Source organism: Jaculus jaculus, chromosome 13 (genome assembly GCF_020740685.1).
Source record: "Jaculus jaculus isolate mJacJac1 chromosome 13, mJacJac1.mat.Y.cur, whole genome shotgun sequence".
In the NCBI taxonomy this organism is placed as follows: domain Eukaryota; kingdom Metazoa; phylum Chordata; class Mammalia; order Rodentia; family Dipodidae; genus Jaculus; species Jaculus jaculus.
The window spans coordinates 28,269,004-28,287,893 of record NC_059114.1 but is presented as its reverse complement, the minus strand read 5'-3'; the positions used below and the strand labels follow the sequence as shown (position 1 = coordinate 28,287,893).

Here is an 18,890-nt window from a genome sequence, read left to right as displayed (position 1 = left end):
TGTTAGGATAAGGGTTGTACTATAGTGTAAAGAGGGGTCAGAGACTGCCCAGAGTATTTTTCCATGAAAAAAAGATTTAATTTGTGAATGTAGACAGACCCACCTGCTATGGTAGTGTTTAGGAAGACATAACTGTAATTATAGATGAGGGAGCTAGGCCTAGGCCTCTTGGACCAGAGCTTCATGTTGGAGAAGTAGCTGGTTTGGACACTGTCCATGGGAAACCCAAGCCCTTGACCTAGCACTGGCCAGCAGGGCTGTGGGCAGTCTTCTAATCTGCTCCTGTCCATCTGTCATGTGTAACGTTTGCATGTGCAGAGGGGAGTTCACATCCGTTTTCTTCATTATTGAGTTTATTTTCTAAACTTTCCCAACCAAAATAAATAATGACATGTACATGTGAGATAGACTGTGCTTTCTGGGCTGTAAAGACGGCTCAGTGCTGTGCAAGTGTGCATGCCTGTTCAGATTCCCAGCACCGCCTAAATGCTGGGCTGCCCAGTTTGCCTTTAATCCCAGCACTCAGGAGGCAGAGAGGGAGGGAGGATTCCTGGGTCAACCTGGATAGCTGAGCTAGGGAGCTCTGGGTTCAAGTGAGACCTTGTCTCAGTTAAGGTGGAAGAGCAGTTGAAGAGGACATCTGATCTCTGACCTCCACATACAAAATTTATACATGCACATGCAAAAAATTCAAATAAAATACATGCTCTCAGGATTTTTTTTGGGGGGGGGGGGGAGTTCAAGGTAGGGTCTCTAGCTCAGGCTGACCTGGAATTCACTATGTAGTCTCAGGGTGGCCTCAAATGTGATCATGGTGATCCTCTTACCTCTTGCCCCTTCCTCCCAAGTGCTGGGATTAAAGATGTGTGCCACCACGCCCTGCAAAAATATACATGCTTTGTTGTGTTTTGTTTTTGGCTTTTCAAGGTAGGGTCTTGCTCTAGCCCTGCTGACCTGGAATTCACTATGCAATCTTCGGGTGGCCTTGAACTCATGGTGATCCTCCTACCTCTGCCTCCTGAGTGCTGGGATTAAAGGCGTGCACCACCATGCCTGGCTAAAAAATACATGCTTTTAAAAATATGTCTTCTGAGAGCTATTAATGGATGCAATTTAGAAGATAACAAGTATGTCATTTATGCCTTAGACAAGTAAAATACAAGATGTATTTATGTCTGGCTTGTCTTTTTTATTTTTTTCTGAGATAGGGTTTCACTCTAGCCCAGGCTGACCTGTAATTTACTATGTAGTCTCAGAGGGGTCCTTGAACTCATGATGATCCTCATACCACTGCCTCCCAAGTGCTGTGCACCATCACACCAGGCTACTATTTTGTCTTTTTTTTATTATTTATTTATTCTTATTTATTAGAGACAGAGAGAAGAACAGAGAGAAAGAGTGAGAGTGGGCATGCCAGGGCCTCTGGCCATTGTAAACAAACTCCAGATACATGTGCCTTCATGTGCATCTGGCTTACGTGGAACCTGGAGAATCGAACCTGGGTCACTAGGCTTCACAGGAAAGTGCCTTAACTGCTAAGCCAATCTCTCCAGCCCTTGTCTTTAAAATACATACATACATACATACATACATTTATTTCTTGGAGAGAGAATGGGCATGCCAGGGCCTCCAGCTGCTGTAAATGAACTCCTGATGCATGTGTGTGCCACCTTGTGGCTCATGTGGGTTCTGGGGAATCAAATCTGGATCCTTTGGCTTTTCGGGCAAGCACCTTAACCTCTATGCCATCTAAGCCCAGCATTTTGTCTTTTGTTTGTTTTCAAAGCAGAGAGAGTTTTACTCTCTAGCCCAGATTGACTTGGAACTCACTCTATAGTCCCTAGCTGGTCTTGAACCCTTGACAATCCTTTTGCCTCTGCCTCCTGAGTGCTGGGATTAAATGCATGCACCACCACACTGGGCTTATTTTGTCATTTAATTAATTTATTTATTTGAGAGAGAGAGAGAGAGAATATGAACAGAATATGAACTCTAGCCAGTGAAAATGAACTCCATATGCATGTGCCACCTTGTGCATCTGACTTTACATGGGTACTGGGGAATTGAACCTGGATCATTAGGCTTTGCATGCAAACACATTAACCTCTGAGCCATCTATCCAGCTCATATTTTGTCTTTTGTTTCATTTTTTGAGGTAGGGTTTCACTCTGGTCCAGGTTGGCCTTGAACTCACATTGATCCTCCTACCTCTGCCTCCCAAGTGCTGGGATTAAAGGTGTGTGCCATCACGCCCGGCTCTATTTTGTCATTTTTAAAGATTTTATTTTTATTTATTTATTTGAGACAGAGGGAGAGAGAACAATGAGAATGGGTGCGCCAGGGCCTCTAGCCGCTGCAAACAAACTCCAGATGCATGTGCCACCATATGCATCTGGTTTTGCTAAGCCATCTCTCCAGCCCCCATTGTGTCATTTTTTTTTTTTCGAGGTAGGGTCTCACTCTAGTCCAGGCTGACCTGGAATTAACTATGTAGTCTCAGGGTGTCCTTGAACTCAGGGCGATCCTCCTACCTCTGCCTCTCGAATGCTGGGATTAAAGGCGTGCGCCACCATACCCGGCTCCCATTGTGTCATTTTTAAAGTGAGGCAGTTTGCTTTCCCAGGATGTTTGTCTTCTGTCTTCATAAAATCTGAAAGGGTTTTTCTTTAATGTACGAAAATGACTTCCTGTAAAATTATATGGCTGTTATAGAGCCAAATAATAGGTTAAAAGTTAACCTATAAAAGTTAAAGAAAGAGGGGCTGGAAAGATGGCTTAGTAGTTAAGGTGTTTGCCTACAAAGCCAAAGGACCTCGGTTCGATTCCCCAGGATCCATGTAAGACAGCTATACAAGGTGACGTATGTGTCTGGAGTTTATTTGCAGTGGCTGGAGGCCCTGGTGCACCCATTCTCTCCCCCCACCCCTCTGCGTCTTTGCCTCTCTTGTTCTCTCAACCAAATAAATTAAAAAAAAAAAAAATTAAAAGCCGGTCATGGTGGCGCATGCCTTTAATCCCAGAGGTAGGATTGCCATGAGTTCAAGGGTACTCTGAGACTACATAGTGAATTCCAGGTCAGCCTGGGCTAGAGTGAGACCCTACCTTGTAAACCCCCACCAAAAGAATATTTTTTAAAAATTAGAAAGCTGGGCTGGAGAGATGGCTTTGCGGTTAAGCGCTTGCATGTGAAGCCTGAGGACATCGGTTCGAGGCTTGATTCCCCAGGACCCACGTTAGCCAGATGCACGAGGGGGCACATGTGTCTGGACTTTGTTTGCAGTGGCTGGAGGCCCTGGAGCACTCATTCTCTCTCTCTTTCTCTGCCTCTTTCTCTCTCTCTCTCTGTCTCTCTCAACTGAATAAATAAAAATTGAATAAAAAATTTTTTAAAAAGGTAGAAAGCTACCTTGGTGATTTATGACTATCATTCAAACACTTAGGCTGAGGTAGGAGGAACAAGGTGAGGTCGAGGCCAGCCTGGACTACAGAGTGAGTTCTAGGTCAGACTGGGCTAGAGTGAGACCTTGCCTCAAAAAAACAAAACAACACAAAAAAACCCAGAAATAGTTATGCAAATGGATCTAAGTGTTGCTACCTACATCTCATTGTCCTTTAGGAGGAAGAGGATGCTGAAGTGAAACTGACTACATTTAGAAATTATTTCCTGAAAACATTGCTTCGTGGTTCAGAAAAAGAGTCAGTCATGAGAAAGATCAGGAGGTTTGGGGCTGTCACTCTTAAGTTTCAGCCGTCTGCTATCACCTGGCATGGAGACAAGAGAGATAGGGCTTTTCTTTTTCAGCCTTGTTGGCCAAAACCACAGTAGATTGCTGTGTGCATTCTCCGATCTACTGTGTGGGCTTGGTTACTGACATTGGGGTTGACATTGGTCCACAGGGTGAGAGTTTCACCCTTGCTAAGTGGTATGTGCCTTTTCTTCCTAGGGTCTCACCATCCTCTCCCCACCAATGGTCTGGGTCCCTATCTCTGGCCTTTGCTTCTTAAAAACAAGGCTGGGTGTTTCCTTCTTGGGAACAAGGAGAAGAAAGGAATGTTAGAGAGAGGACTGTCACCAGAGGGCTCTGGGACTCTTCTGTGAGCATAAGAAAAGCTCCGCCTATCAGCGCCTTATCCTAACCCTTGTCCCTACTGTCAGTGTCTGCCTGGAGGGTGCTATGGGCATGGTCTTGAATTTGCTGTCATTCTGCATACCCAAAGGGCATAAGAAGGTACAGTCATTGGTTATCATCGTTGACGTTTTATTTGGCTTCTTTTATTGGCTGTTGGCTTTGGCTTCTGTAGATCCTGTTCAGATGAATCACCATGGGTTATAGTCCATGCTTCCTGTGTTCTCTAACAGGACTTTCTAATGTGCAGGTGATTTTGATTTATGCCTGTGGATAAGATTTTGTTTACGTGTGTGTGTGTGTGTGTGTGTGTGTGTGTGTGTGTGCATATGTGGGGGTCAGAGGTTAACCTCGAGGGTGTCTGCGCTCCACTTTCTGTGAGACAGGGTTTCTTACTACTGCAGATTTGCCTGGGTTTGCCTCCCGTTGTCTTAGGTGTGCTCAGATTACAGACGTGTGAGCCATTTACCTCCAGCTTTATGTAGTGCTTAGGAATTGAACCCAGACCAACAGTCTTTGCAAGCAAGCTCTGTTAACTACTGAACCATCTCCCCTGAACCTAGATTTTTTTTTTTTTTTTTTTTTTGTTTTTCGAGGTAGGGTCTCACTCTAGCCCAGGCTGACCTGGAATTCACTATGTACCCTTAGGGTGGCCTCGAACTCATGGCTATCCTCCTACCTCTGCCTCCCAAGTACTGGGATTAAAGGCATGTGCCACCACGCCCGGCTTCCCTAGATTTTTTGTATATGCATTTTACAGTGACACTGAAGCATTGTTTTTGAGTTTAGCTGTTTGTTGGAATCACCTGAGAGTTTTACAATATTTTTATTTTCATTTATTTATTTGACACAGAGAGAAGAGAGAAAAATGGGCATGCCAGGGCCTCCAGCCACTGCAGACAAACTCCAGACACGTGTGCCCCCTTATGCATCTGGCTAACGTGGATCCTGGGGAATCGAACCTGGGTCATTTGGCTTTGCAGGAAAATGCCTTAACCACTAAGCCATCCCTCCAGCCCCACCTGAGAGTTTTTAAAAAGTGTTCATGCCACCACGCCTGGCTTTGTTTTTGTTTTTGTTTCTGTGGCAGGGTCTCACCCTAGCCTGGACTAACCTGGAACTTACTCTGTAGCCCCAAGATGGTTTTGAATTCAGCAGTCTTCCTACCTCTGCCTTCCCGAGTGCTGGATTAAAGGCATGCACCATTATGCCTGGTGGAACTCATTCTGTAGTCCTAGGCTGGCCTTGAACTCAACAATCCTCCTACCTCTGTCCCCCCGATGCTTGGATTAAAGGTGTGGGACTTAAGTCCTCCTCCCCTCAAGAAGCGTAGCGTTGCTGTTGCTGTTCAGTCAAAGCTAAGGGCGTGTTAGGAGGCAGGCGCGAGCGCTGCTTCTCCAGGTCACTTGAGGCTTGTGCTTACAACTCTGTGTGTGTGTGGGGGGGGGATTCTGCTCTTGTACTCTTAGGGTGGCCTCGAACTAGGGAGCGAAAACAAATGAATGAATGAATAGGAGAATATGGATGTGCCAGGACCTCTACCACGGGAATTACTCTAAGACAGTGTGTGACCCGCATTGCCCCTAGGTAAACTCAGATTCAAACGCCTTTTTTTTTTTTTGCGTGCACATGTGTGTGTGTATGTATAATGTATTGGAATGTATGTGGTATATGCAAGTATATATGCCCATGTGGCACCTTGTACACTCGTGTGTGGTGGCTTGTATTCACCTGTGGTGGCCACAGACAAATATCAGATGGCCCCCTCCATTGCTGTTCCGCCCATACTTTGTTTTTCAAGGTAGGGTCTCGCTCTAGCTCAGGCTGACCTGGAATTCACTATTTTTATGTATGTATGTATGTATTTATTTATTTAGGTAGGGTCTCACTCTAGCCCAGACTGACCTGGAATTCACTATGTAGTCTCTGGGTGGTCTTGAAATCACAGCGGTCCTCCTACTTCTGCCTCCTGAGTACTGGGATTAAAGGTGTGTGCCACCATGCCCAGCTTTCCACCCATTCTTACTGACCCTCATGCTTGCCATCTTCCCACGCCCGTGAGCCCAGCAGTTCTCCAGTCTCTGCTCCCCTCAGGGCTGGGGTTACTTACCGACATGGGTGCCCAGCTGTTCGTGTGGGTCCTGGGAATTGAATTTGAGTAATCTCTCAGGCCCTCATACTTGCAGAGGAAGTGCTCTGACCTCTGAGCTATCTCTCCAGCCCGCCAACATCAGTTTTAGTGAGCATTGCATAAATAGGTTTTAAGAAAAACATTTGAGAGTGAGAGTGGGAAGGAAGAAAGAGAGGGAGGGAGCGAAAACAAATGAATGAATGAATAGGAGAATATGGATGTGCCAGGACCTCTACCACTGGAACCCGAGTCTAGATGAATGCACCACTTTGTGTCTGGCATTAGGTGGGTACTGGGGAGTCAAACCCTTAGCCAGCTCTAGCCCACATACATAGGTTTGAGCATTCTTTGACAAACACACCTTTTTCTTACTTTATGTTTTGTTGCCCTACTTTGGGTTTTTTTGTTTTACAGTGGTAGGAATCAAAACCACGGCCTTACAGCCGGGCAGGGTGGTGCATGCCTTTAATCCCAGCACTCGGGAGGCAGAGGTAGGAGGATTGCTGTGAGTTCTAGGTGAGCCTGGGCTAGAGTGAGACCCTACCTCGAAAAACCAAAAAAAAAAAAAAAAAGGACAAAACCAGGGCCTTATGCTAGGTACACATGCTACATTCCCAACCAACCCTTACCCACCTATTTTTTTTCTAGAGTTTGCCTCAGATGACTTGGTTGTTGGAGTATGGGAGGGCTCATGTTCACTAAGTGGCTGTTGTGTACTTGGTCCCTGTTGTATCAAACACAGCAAACAAGGTGGCGTGATGGGGATAGGCAGACAGTGATTGAACTGGGTTTAGATCATGGGTTCATGACCCCTTGGGGTTGTTTATTTTCACTCAGTGGTACTCCCTGGAGCTTTGTCTTTTTTATTGCTGAATAATACTCCACAGTGTGCTCTTGGTTCTTACTGAACAGCATGGCCTATCTGTATCACAGTTAACTGTTCACACCATGAGAGACACCCAGGTTACTTGAAGTTTAGAGTATTTCAAACAGCTGCTAGAAAATTCATGTTCAGGTTTTTGTGTGAACATATGTTCTCATTTCTTTGGATAAATGGCCAGGAGTAGAGTTTATAGTTCATATGGTAGTTACATATTTAGTTTTATAAGAATGTGCCAAACGTTCCCAGAATGGTTATTCAAAGGATTATTTTTGTTAGCTTTTTAATGGCTTCTCAGTTGAGGGACAGACTCACGCAAGTGTCCATACGTGAAGTAGATGTGGTACATGGATGGCGCAGAACCCCTGCCTGCCACCCAGGAACCTCGACTGAAGTATGGCCTTCCAGCTCCAAGATCGTCCTTTCTTGCTTACGACAGCAGAGAGTGCCGAGGGCATTTCCAGTTCACAGGGTTTAAAGACGCTCCCGGCCCTTAGGTTCTAATATTGAGCTCGAGGGCTCTGTGCTCATTGCCATTCAAATCCTTTCCATTTTAGCTGAACTGAACATCATCTTTAGGGGCCTGTGGCCTTATTTGCCTTTGTATCTGCTGAACAGATTCCTCCTGCTCAGTGGTTAGGGCCCATTGATCCAAGGGCTTTTTGCTTTGCTCTGGTATTCCACTCAGTCTCTGCATTCATATTCATTCTCATTCCCTCTCCCTCTCTCCCTCTCTCCCTCTCTCTCTCTCTCTCTCTCTCTCTCTCTCTCTCTCTGTGTGTGTGTGTGTGTGTGTGTGTGTGTGTGTGTGTTGGCTACTGTGCAGGAGCAATAAGTGAGTATGATGGGACGTAGAGAGCAGAGAGGAATTTATCCAGATCCTGGAGAGGAAGGAAGTCGTAGCGAAAATAGACTGGGTGGAGTGGTAGAAAATATTAAGGAGAAAGTGAATGGCTGGGTGGGGTTGAAGAACTGTTTGAGAAGTGCAGACAAGCCATGGATAAGGGATTGTTTGCTGTGCAGAGGTGGCTGTGGGGTAGCTGTGATAGAGGAGACAGGTCACAAGTGAATGAAAGGTGGGAAGTAGAGAATGGGTGTGTTTATGTTCCTTGTTTTGTCCTTAGCCCCTCCCTTCCCCTCTCTCCCTCCCTCCCTCTCTCTTTCACCCCCCCCCCCCACATGCACCCTTTTTACCTGCAAGGAGTTTGTCAACATCACTTGAAAGGAGAAGGGAAACACCTGTTGGGTAAAATGAGCCCCTCTCCCTTTGGGGGTCAGCCTTGCTAATGTGGACAGGCGAGCTGGTGGTGGGTGTGGGAATGATGGAAGAGCCAATTACTATAAACAAGCAGGCTGGCTTGTTTGATCTCCCAAGCCTGGTTATGAAGCCAACATAGACCTTCTGCCAACTGGTCTCCCTCTGATAAAAGTGACTAACATCCTCTGGAGCAGCAGAATCTTGTTTGGGACAACAATGTCTTTACAGCTGCTTGCTTTTGCGGCACAGCTCAGCTGTAAAGAATTCAAGTCAGAGAACAGCCATTGAAGCAAAAGCGCTGCATGGAGTTACAGGACAAAGCCTGCCCTGGAAACATGCTGGGAAGGAAGCTGGCCTTACCCCTCTTTTTGTGAACAGGGAATGGCATCCGAAAGAAATTGGAGGGGCTTGAGTCTCTGGTATCTGCCCAGTGTGTGGTGCTAGCCCAGATACCAGGGAGAAGAGTAGACTTCTGGGGAGTGGGAATGCCCCCAAAGAAAGTTGCTTGTGAGCTAACACAGCTGTGGACCTCACCATCTTGTGTGTTTCTTACAGACGCAGACTGTTCAGCTTAACAAAGAAATGACACTTGCCAGCAACCGGAGTCTGGCAGAGGGAAACCTTCTGTATCAGCCCCAACTGGACACTCAGAAAGCACGTTTGACCCAAAAATACCAGGAACTCCAGGTTCTCTTTGAAGCCTATCAGATTAAGAAAACCAAATTAGGTAACTTTGCTTTTTTTTTTCAAGGTAGGGTCTCATTCTAGCCCAGGCTGACCTGAAATTCACTATGTAGTCTCAGGGTGGCCTTGAACTCACAGTGAACCTCCTACCTCTGCAAATGAACTCCAGATGCATGCACCACCATGTGTATCTGGCTTACTCAGGACCTGGAGAATCAAACCTAGGTCCTTAGGCTTCACAGGCAAGCACCTTAACTGCTAAACCATCTCTCCAGCCTGCAAATTAGGGGTGTTTGTTTTTTGAGAGCGAGAGAATAGGTATGCCAGGACCTTCAGCCTGCTGCGAATGAACTCCAGACATGTGTGCCCCTTTGTGGTGCCTGTGTGATATTGCACTCTTGTGTCACTGGCTACATGGGATCTTGAGATTAAAACATGAGTTCTTAGGCTTTGCAAGCAAGCGCCTTAAATCTCTTCAGCCCAGAAAATTAGGTAACTTTTTAAGGGTGATTTTATACCAAAGAGTTGAGGGAAGGATATGCTTTCAAATGGCATCCTACAAGGGAAAAAAAATACTATTATAGAAAAATTTTAGGTTAGAACAGTGACGCTTGTAGCAAAGCAATAGCTTATATAAAATTACGTTACTGGGGCTGGAGGGCTGGCTTAGCAGTTAAGGCGCTTGCCTGCAAAGCCAAAGGACATGGGTTTGATTTCTCCAGGACCCAAGTAGGCCAGATGCACAAGGAGGTGCAAGTCTGTCTGGAGTTTGTTTGTAGTATCTGGAGGCCCTGGTGCCTATTCTTTCTCTTTATCTGCCCCCCCCCCCAATAAATAAATAAATAATGTTACTGGTTTAGAAAGAAAGTACTTTATAATTCAAGACTCTACCTTCTTCAAGTAGCATAGAAAAAAGGCAACTTTCTCCATCTATATGATGCTCAACAAATGTCTTGCTGTGCATTTACCCTCAGAGCTGATGGTGAAAAATATTCATGTGGAACATTGTGCTTAAATATACCACTTTAATTTTTTTTAAATTGTTTGAGAGAAAGAGGCGGATAGAGAGGGGGTGGGGAATGGGCATGCCAGGGTCTTCAGCTACTGTAAACAAACTCCAGATGCATGTGCCACCATGTGCATCTGGCTTATGTGGGTCCTGGGGAATCAAACCTGTGTCCGTTGGCTTTGCACGCAAATGCCTTTATTGCTAAGCCATTTCCTCAGCCCAGATGCCTCACTTTCATTTATGGTCTTGAAGATATGGTGGTATTACAATTAACTTTCTCGTTGCTGGGACAAATACTTGACTAGAAGCAGCTTATGGGAGGAAAGGATTTGTTCTAGGCCTTCAAATTCTAGGGAATGCTCCATGATGATGGAGAAAGCTGGCTCATTTCATCATATATCCACAGTAGAGAGAGATAGCAGCCACTATGAGCAGCCAGAGCTCAAACTGACTCTAAACACACACCTTAGGTCTGGTCTCAAGATCTGCCCTACTGACATGCCTCCTCCAGCCGGTTCCGCCTGCCAAAGACTTAAGTAGGAAGCTTGATCTTAATCAAAAATACCTGAGACTGTGGGGACTTTCCATTGAAAGTCCAGAAGTGCTTTTTTCATTTTTTTAAATCATTTATTTATTTGGACTCTCTCTCAAATAAATGAATAAAAATGTTTTTCAAAGCTGGGCATGGTGGTGCACGCCTTTAATCCCAGCACTCAGGAGGCAGAGGTAGGAGGATTGCCATGAGTTCGAGGCCACCCTGAGACTACATAGTGAATTCCAGGTCAGCCTGAGCTAGAGTGAGACCCTACCTCAAAAAACAAAAAAAAAAAATGGGCTGGAGAGATGGCTTAGCGGTTAAGTGCTTGCCTGTGAAGCCTAAGGACCCCAGTTCGAGGCTGAATTCCCCAGGTCCACGTTAGCCAGATGCACAAGGGGGCGCACGCGTCTGGAGTTCATTTGTAGTGGCTGGAAGCCCTGGCGCGCCCATTCTCTCTCTCTCCCTCTATCTGTCTTTCTCTCTGTGTCTGTCGCTCTCAAATAAATAAATAAATAATGAACAAAAAATATTTTTTAAAAAATTTTATTTTACAAATTGCTTATTTATTTGCAAGCAGAGAGATGAAGACACAGAGATAGAATGGGCACACCAGGGCCTCTTGCCACTGCAAATGAACTTCAGCTGCATGCACTATCTTGTGCATCTGGCTTTACGTGGGTACTAGGGAATCAAACTGGGCTCCTTATGCTTTGCAGTCAAGTGCCTTAACTGCTGAGCCATCTCTTCAGCCTCATTTGGTTTATATATATAATTTTATTTTTATTTATTTGAGAGAAGGAGGCAGATAGAGATGAAGAATGGGTGTGCCAGAGCATCCAGTTGCTGTGAACAAACTCCAGATGCATGTGCCACCTTGTGCATCTGGCTTATGTGGGTCTTGAGAAATTGAACCTGGGTGCTTTGGCTTTGTAGGCAAATGCCGTAACTGCTAAGCCATCTCTCTAGCTCCTCATTTGCTTTTTGAGACATGGTTGTATGCAGTTCAGGCTGGCTTCAAACTTGTAGCTGAGGATGAACTTGAACTCCTCATACTCCTGCCTCCAACTCTTAAGTGCTGGGGTCACATATTTATGCCACCACCCTGACAATGTAAGTTGCTTTTGAGTGCTTTCACAGGATATTTAGATTAAGAGACACTGGGTTAAAAACTATTCCCTTTTGTGAGGCTTTCAGCCATGGTTATGACATGTTTTCTGTAATCCTATATGAAATTTCAGTAAAAATTTACTGTTGCACACCCACCCAGAAAAATAAAAGACTGCATACCAAGTGCTGGTGAGGATGTGTACTACCGTAGACAAGTTGCGTGGCAGTACTTTCTAAATCAAACACTGCACTTTCCTGTGAGTTGGTAGTTCCACTCCTGGATGGACACCCAGCGTTCCCAATGGAAGTGGGCATTTATGTCTACTAGAAGATCAGTACAAATAGGGCAGTTTTTTTGCATGAAGTGGGAAATAATCTAAATGCCCATGTATGGAATATTGGGTATGAAGTTTGTGTAATGCAACAACACACAGTTGCATTAAAAAGAAATGAGTTGGGTTGGAGAGATGGCTTAGCGGTTAAGCGCTTGCCTATGAAGCCTGAGGACCCCTGTTCAAGGTTTGATTCTCCAGGACCCATGTTAGCTAGATGCACAAGGGGGCGCATGCAGCTGGAGTTCGGTTTGCCGTGGCTGGAGGCCCTGGTGTGCCCATTCTTTCTCTATATCTGCCTCTTTCTCTCTCTCTCTCTCTCTCTCTCTGTTGCTCTCAAATAAGTAAAAATAAACAAAAAAAAGTTTTTTTTAAAAAAAGAAATGAGTTACCAGTACATGTAAGGTCATGGCAGAGGAGCCATGTTGCTAAGAGAAGTGAGCCTTGAGCACATTCTGTGTGTGGCAAGGCCACACACACTGATATATCTGTCTTCTGTGGTGATAGGAGACACCTCTGGAGGCATTGATGGGAATGGGTATGATGGAATCCTTGGGAATGTTTTGTCTTGGTCTAGGCTGGGGTATGTTATTGGGGTTTTATTCAATATGTATTGGAATCTTAGACTTTAGCTATGTATATGCTTAATGTAATTTATCACTCAAAAAAATAGGAGTACTCCCTTGCATAGTGACACACACATGTAACCCCAGCTACTCAGTAGGTTTATTGCAAGTTTCAGGCTGTCCGACCAGCTCAGTGAAATTGTGTTTTAAAAGGGGGGGAGGTAGAAGCCAGGTGTGGTGGTACATGCCTTTAATCCCAGCACTTGGGAGGCAGAGGTAGGAAGATTATAGGGAGTTGGAGGCCAGCCTGAGACTATGTAGCAAATCCCAGGTCAGCCTGGGCTAGAGTGAGACCCTACCTTGAACAACCAAAAACAGGTGTGTGGGGGGGCTTGGGGATATAGTTCAATGGCAGAGTGCCTGCCTAGCATGTACAAGACCCTTGTTCAACCCCTAGTGCTAAGAAACAAATGAAACCCCATATGATTTTTGTTTGTTTGTTTTTTTCAAGGTAAGGTGTTGCTCTAGCCCAGGCTGACCTGGAATTCACTCTGTAGTCTCAGGGTGGCCTCGAACTCACGGTGATCCTCCTGCCTTTGCCTCCCTAGTGCTGGTATTAAAGGCGTGCCCCACCATACCTGGCTCCCATATGATTTAGTGTTAATGGTCATGTGCAAAGTATCTTGCTCTGTGAGATACATAAGGCTGTTCCTTGGCTGATCTAATGCATGGTGGTGGCCTGAGGCCTCCTCCTGGCACTCATTCTCTGCAGTTCTTCAGGTGGGTTACAGCCTTACTTTAGTTTCTTGGAAAGTCACCTCTCAGTAGGTGTTATGCTTTTGTTACCTTTTCAACTAAGGGAAAAAAAAATCATAGCTGGAGAAATGGCTTAGTGGTTAAGGCACCTGCCTGCATGCAAAGTCAAAGGACCTAGGTTCAATTCCCTAGGACCTATGTAAGCCAGATGTGCAAGGTGACACATGTATCTGGAGTTTGTTTGCAGTGGCTGGAGGCCCTGGAGCACCCATTCTCTATCTTCCCCTTTCTCTATCTTTCTCTCTGTTGAATAACTAAATAAAAAATTTTTTAAATTAATTTTTTTCAGTGCTTGGAATTGACCCTAGGGCCTCATACATGCTAGGCAAGCACTGTACTACTGAGTTATATTACCAGGCCCAAGAAGACTTTCTTAGACAAGAAAATAGGAAGCATGTGGGTGGAGATGCACCTTAGCTCATCATGCTTTTCCTTCTTCCAGATAAACAGTCTAACAATGCTTCCTTGGAGACTCTGTTAGCACTTCTTCAAGCAGAAGGGGCCAAGATTGAGGAAGACACAGAGGTAAGGACAGCCAGCCTTGGTGGAATGCTCCAAGACACAGGTAGGGTCTCTCTAGCCCAGGCTGGCCTGGAACTCACTCTGCAGTCTCAGGCTAGCCTCAAACTCACAGTGATCCTCCTACCTCTGCCTCCTGAGTGCTAGGATTAAAGGTCTGCACTACCACGCCCTGCCCAAAACACATTTCTGGGGTTTTAGGTCACTCTGGTTAGTGGGCCTACTTTCTCTAAAGCTGGGAACCCGCCCCCCCCCGGGCTAAGAAGTGACATGTCCTAAACACGCAGACTGGAGTGTGAGTAGGTATCTTGGCTTGTCTCTGGGAAAGTGCTAGGCAGGGGTCCAGGGAGCAGTGGGCGGTCAGGTGCGGGTCCAGGAGCGTGCACACTTCATTGAATCAACACCAACCTCATGGGCGCCAGTGGTAAGGGACCATCTGCTGTGGTCTGTGAGTCAGCTGTGGCTAAGAGTCTTTCCAGCTATGGCCAGCTGAATGCATGGCCTGAGTCTTACTCAGGAGGAAATGAGTCAGGGTCAAATGTGGTGTATTTGTAGCAAGTTTGGGCTGGCGTGTGTTTCTCGGGCCAGGCTACATTGGTCTGTTAGGCTTTGACAGGGCAATGGGCACAAGAAAGTTACTGTTCTGTTGGCCCTATCCAGTGCGAGTTAGTCCATCAGGGTGCAGCCAGGGGGAAAGCAGCGTTGGAGTCTGGCTAGCTATAGAGGGCAAGACCTGGGGCCAGTGGCTCTCTCTCTGGACCAGGAGACCCAGAACTTAGGGCAGGGTCTTTGCCAGGCCTGCCATTGGTCTGTGCTTGTGGTTTTGGATGGGTGGTCCAGCAACAGGACCACCTACCTTGCTTTCCTGTGTCATAGGCCAGTGTCAGCTGGGTCCAGGTGTATTTCCAGGACCTGCAGCTCTGAGGTGGTGACAGAAGCATGGGCACCTGGAGTATGACCAGGAAAAGAGGGTGTTGGCAGGAGTTGAGGTCCTCCCTTTCTTTTCAGAATTATTTATGTGCAAGCAGAGAGAGATGAGGGGAGGGATATGAATGGGCGCACCGGGGCTTTCAGCCACTACAAATGAACACCAGAATCATGCATCACCTGTGCATCTGGCTTTCTGTGGGTCCTGAGGAATTGAACCCAGGTAGTTGCTTTGCAGGCAAGTGCCTTAACCATCTCTCCAGCCCTCTTTTCTTTTTTTGTTTTATTTTTATTTATTTATTTGAGAGCAACAGACAGAGAGAGAAAGAGGCAGAGAGAGAGAGAGAATGGTTGCACCAGGGCCTCCAGCCACTGCAAATGAACTCCAGACATGTGCGCCCCCTTGTGCATTTGGTTTACGTGGGTCCTGGGGAACTGAGCCTTGCACCAAGGTCCTTAGGCTTCCCAGGCTCAACCGCTAAGCCATCTCTCTAGCCCTTCTTTGCTTTTTTAAACATTTATTTTATATGAGAGAGAGGCAGATAAAGAATGGGCGCACCAGGGCCTCCAGCCACTGCAGATGAATTCCAGATACGTGCATCATCTTGTCCATCTGGCTTATGTGGGTCCTGGGAAATCAAACTGGGTCCTTAGGCTTTGTGGGCAAGCACCTTAACCACTAAACCATCCTCTTCAGCCCAAGGTCCTGCCTTTCTTTCCCTTGCCCGGACTGTGAAGGGAACTTTCTTCTGACAGGTGACCTGTCCCATAACCAGGTTCTTCTGCCTCTTGCAGAACATGGCAGAACAGTTTCTAGATGGAGAGCTTCCTCTAGATGCCTTCATTGATGTCTATCAGAGCAAGCGGAAGCTGGCGCACATGAGACGGGTGAAGGTGGAGAAACTCCAGGAGCTGGTGCTGAAGGGGCAGAGACTCCCGCAGGCCCCGGCCCCATTGCCACCCAGGGTGTCTGAGCTGTCGCCTGCTGCCCCTCTGCCCTATCCCTCCCTGGAGGCCAGCGGACCCCCCTCTGTCATGCCTCGGCGGATCCCACCACCACCACCCCTGGTGTCTGCAGGACGCTTAGCCACTCCATTTACTGCTGCCATGGGCTCAGGACAGGCTGTTCCATACCCAGGATTACAGTGCCCACCTCTGCCCCCCCGGGTGGGCCTCCCTCCTCAGCAAGGATTCTCCACACAGCTGGTGTCACCATACCCACCAGCACTTCCTCAAAGACCCCCACCACGGCTGTCTCCACACCAGCCTGGCTTCATCCTCCAGTGAATTCTGTCACCTTTCTGGGAGAAGCCCTCCGATGGAGGTGCCAGGCTCTGCAAATGGAGGCTGCAAGGTCCAGCTGCTGGCCTGAGCATGGGCTTGGGTGCCAGCATGTCCATCTAATTTTAGAATTGTAGGTCAGTGGTAAGTAGTAGAGACCAGGTTTTTGTGCACCAAGGGAGTTCTGTGCATGCCAGGCCATAGCTTGGCATGCCTGTGCATCATGTTAGTTTGTGTTCTGGGTATGATTTCTAAATATAGTATTGACCAACTCATGCATTTGGGAAGGTAAAGCTTCTCCCCTCTCCCATTTGCGATCATGATCTTCCCATTGCAGCTTTATTTCATAAGCATGCTTATCTGTTTTGTTTTCAAGTGTCAACCCACCAGCTGCTGCGGCTCTGGTATGGACTGGTCTGCACTGGCCCACTCACAACATGTGTCCACAGCCAGGCCATGATGGGCAGCTGTGCTGCTCACTGAGACTGTGTGGGGCGGGCCATAACAGTCACTCCACCCTTCCCCGAACCTGGATGCTTCTTGTACTTCAAAGCCATGAGCACCATTTGCACTTGGCCGCTGCGGTGTTCAGAGGCCAGGTGAGCAATGGCCTGCGGTGCACACTGACCCTTCCTCCCTCAAGCTGACCCTGAGGGTTTCTATGGAAAACTTCTCACCCAGTGTTTTTACTACATGTGTGATTTTCCTGTTTTTTATATTTGGAAAAGAAACTTTTTTGACACACTCAATACCATTCAGGGAACCTTTTAAAAAAAATGCAAGTGGTGTTTTGAGCAGAAGAAATGCAGATGAGGTGAATGCAATTTGTTTTCATGCAAACAGTGTATGGTCATACCTACGGGTGCCCATGCTGTGCCTTAGCTTCACTTGGTGCCAGGACTCAGATGCCTGAATGGCTGCCCTGTTAGGTCCCAGAAGTCCTGCATTCCCAGGTGGGCTTATCCAAGGTCATTGCTTTGTGACTGATGGGGAAAGTCCAACCTCTTATCAAGCAGGATACACTCTGGCTGGCAGCTAGGCCTCAGGGCCAGTGGTGCTGCAGGCGTTGGGCAAGGCATGGGAGGATTTGGAAAAAGCACAGCCCATAGGATAGACAACGTGTCAGCCCCTCCTTCCCCCTGGGATCTCATCCACAGGTGCCACGTTGCAGAATTCCCAGGGCCCAGCTGGGGGAGGGGCAGCACTTCACACCTGCTCACAGTTCTGTGCTCATTGGTAGAATTTACAGTTCCACCCTTAACCCTGCCCCTATCACCTGAGTCAGGCAGCTAGGACTCAATCTGTGACCAGCTGCCAGTTGGCTGCAATCCAAGGTGACAGAATCAAGGCAGAACTGACACTGAGCCTGTCCCAGGCAAAGCCACCAGTTTTTGTCCTCAACTTCTCTACCCCGCCCTGGACTTCTGTATCATAACCGTTTTGTAAAGAAACAAAGCTGTATGGGATGATTCACTGCCATCCAAACAGGTGGGTTTGCTACATTCTGTGAATCTCAAGAGACGGTGCCACCTCACCTGGATACCTCTGTCACCAGCTGCTGTCAGGAGTGCCCACAGCCAGGCCATGGGCCATAGCCAAACAGGGGCTCTATGTATGTGTTGTGAAGGGGCCACCAGGTTGGCCTTGCCATTGCTGCCTGGGACCATCAGTTATTGGGGCTGAAAAACTGTAGGACTCTTCTTAATAAATTGAGAATTATTCATTTCAGTTTTCTTACTGTATTATTATGATTGTGATATGTTTGATTCTAGAACATCAGTGATTACAGAACACAAGAATACTGACTTAATAAATTTTAATTTTCAAGCAGAGGGAATTGGTACTCCAGCCACTGCAAGTGAACTCCAGATGCATGCACCATTTTGTGCTTTTGGCTTTATGTGGGTCCTGGGGTACTGAACCCAGGTCATTAGGCTTTATGTAAGACAAGTGCCTTAACTGCTGAGCCTTCTCCCCAGCCCGTTACTTATTTTTTGAGGTAGGGTCTCACTCTAGCCCAAGCTGACCTGAAACTCACTCTGTGGTCCCAGGCTGGCTTTGAACTCAGTGATCCTCTTACCTCCACCTCTCAAGTACTGGGATTTAAAGACGCACACCACCACACTCAGCTTCTGACCTTTTTTTTTTTTTTTTTAAATGTCACTAACATATTTTCTTTCTATAATTTTATTTATGAGCCAGAGAGAGAGAATGGGCATGCCAGAGCCTCCAGCTGCTCACAAAAGAACTTGACATGTGCCACCTTGTGCATCTGGCTTACGTGGATTCTGGGGAATTGAACCTGGGTACTTCGGCTTTGCAGGCAAGCACCTTAATCGCCAAGCCATCTCTCCAGCACCTGACTTCTTGATGTTTAAAACAAAAACATTTTTGTGTGTATCTGCAAACACATGCACTTAAAAAAGCCCATCTGGGAGCTGAAGAGATGACTTGGTTAAGGTGCTTGCCTGCAAAGCCTAAGCAAAGTGGTGCACACATTTGGAGTTTGCAGCAGCTGGAGGCCCTGCCATACCTTTTTTTTTTTTTAAAGCTACCAGTGATTTGAAGCCTTTGCCTGTCCAGGGTCTCTGGCATTAGCTGCTTCTCTTTTAATCAGATGGCAGTGATAGAAGCATGCTCCTGTTACAAAAGAACAATGTTTTCAGGCCTGCAGCCACAGTACTGGGACAGTGCTGAGTATGACCTCGGGGACAG

The 18,890-nt window shown here is 46.7% G+C and overlaps 1 protein-coding gene across 1 annotated transcript in view; it reads left to right on the top strand.

The window, feature by feature from the left end:
- Vps37b (VPS37B subunit of ESCRT-I) overlaps positions 1 to 17,903 on the top strand; it is a 40,102-nt gene extending 22,199 nt beyond the window's left edge. The window contains exons 2-4 of the mRNA XM_004668475.2: positions 8,952 to 9,123; positions 13,891 to 13,973; positions 15,690 to 17,903. Coding sequence (XP_004668532.1) covers positions 8,952 to 9,123; positions 13,891 to 13,973; positions 15,690 to 16,181 — 747 coding nt within the window. The 3' untranslated portion in view covers positions 16,182 to 17,903. The remainder of the gene's footprint in view (positions 1 to 8,951; positions 9,124 to 13,890; positions 13,974 to 15,689) is intronic.
- The last annotated feature ends 987 nt before the right edge of the window (positions 17,904 to 18,890 follow it).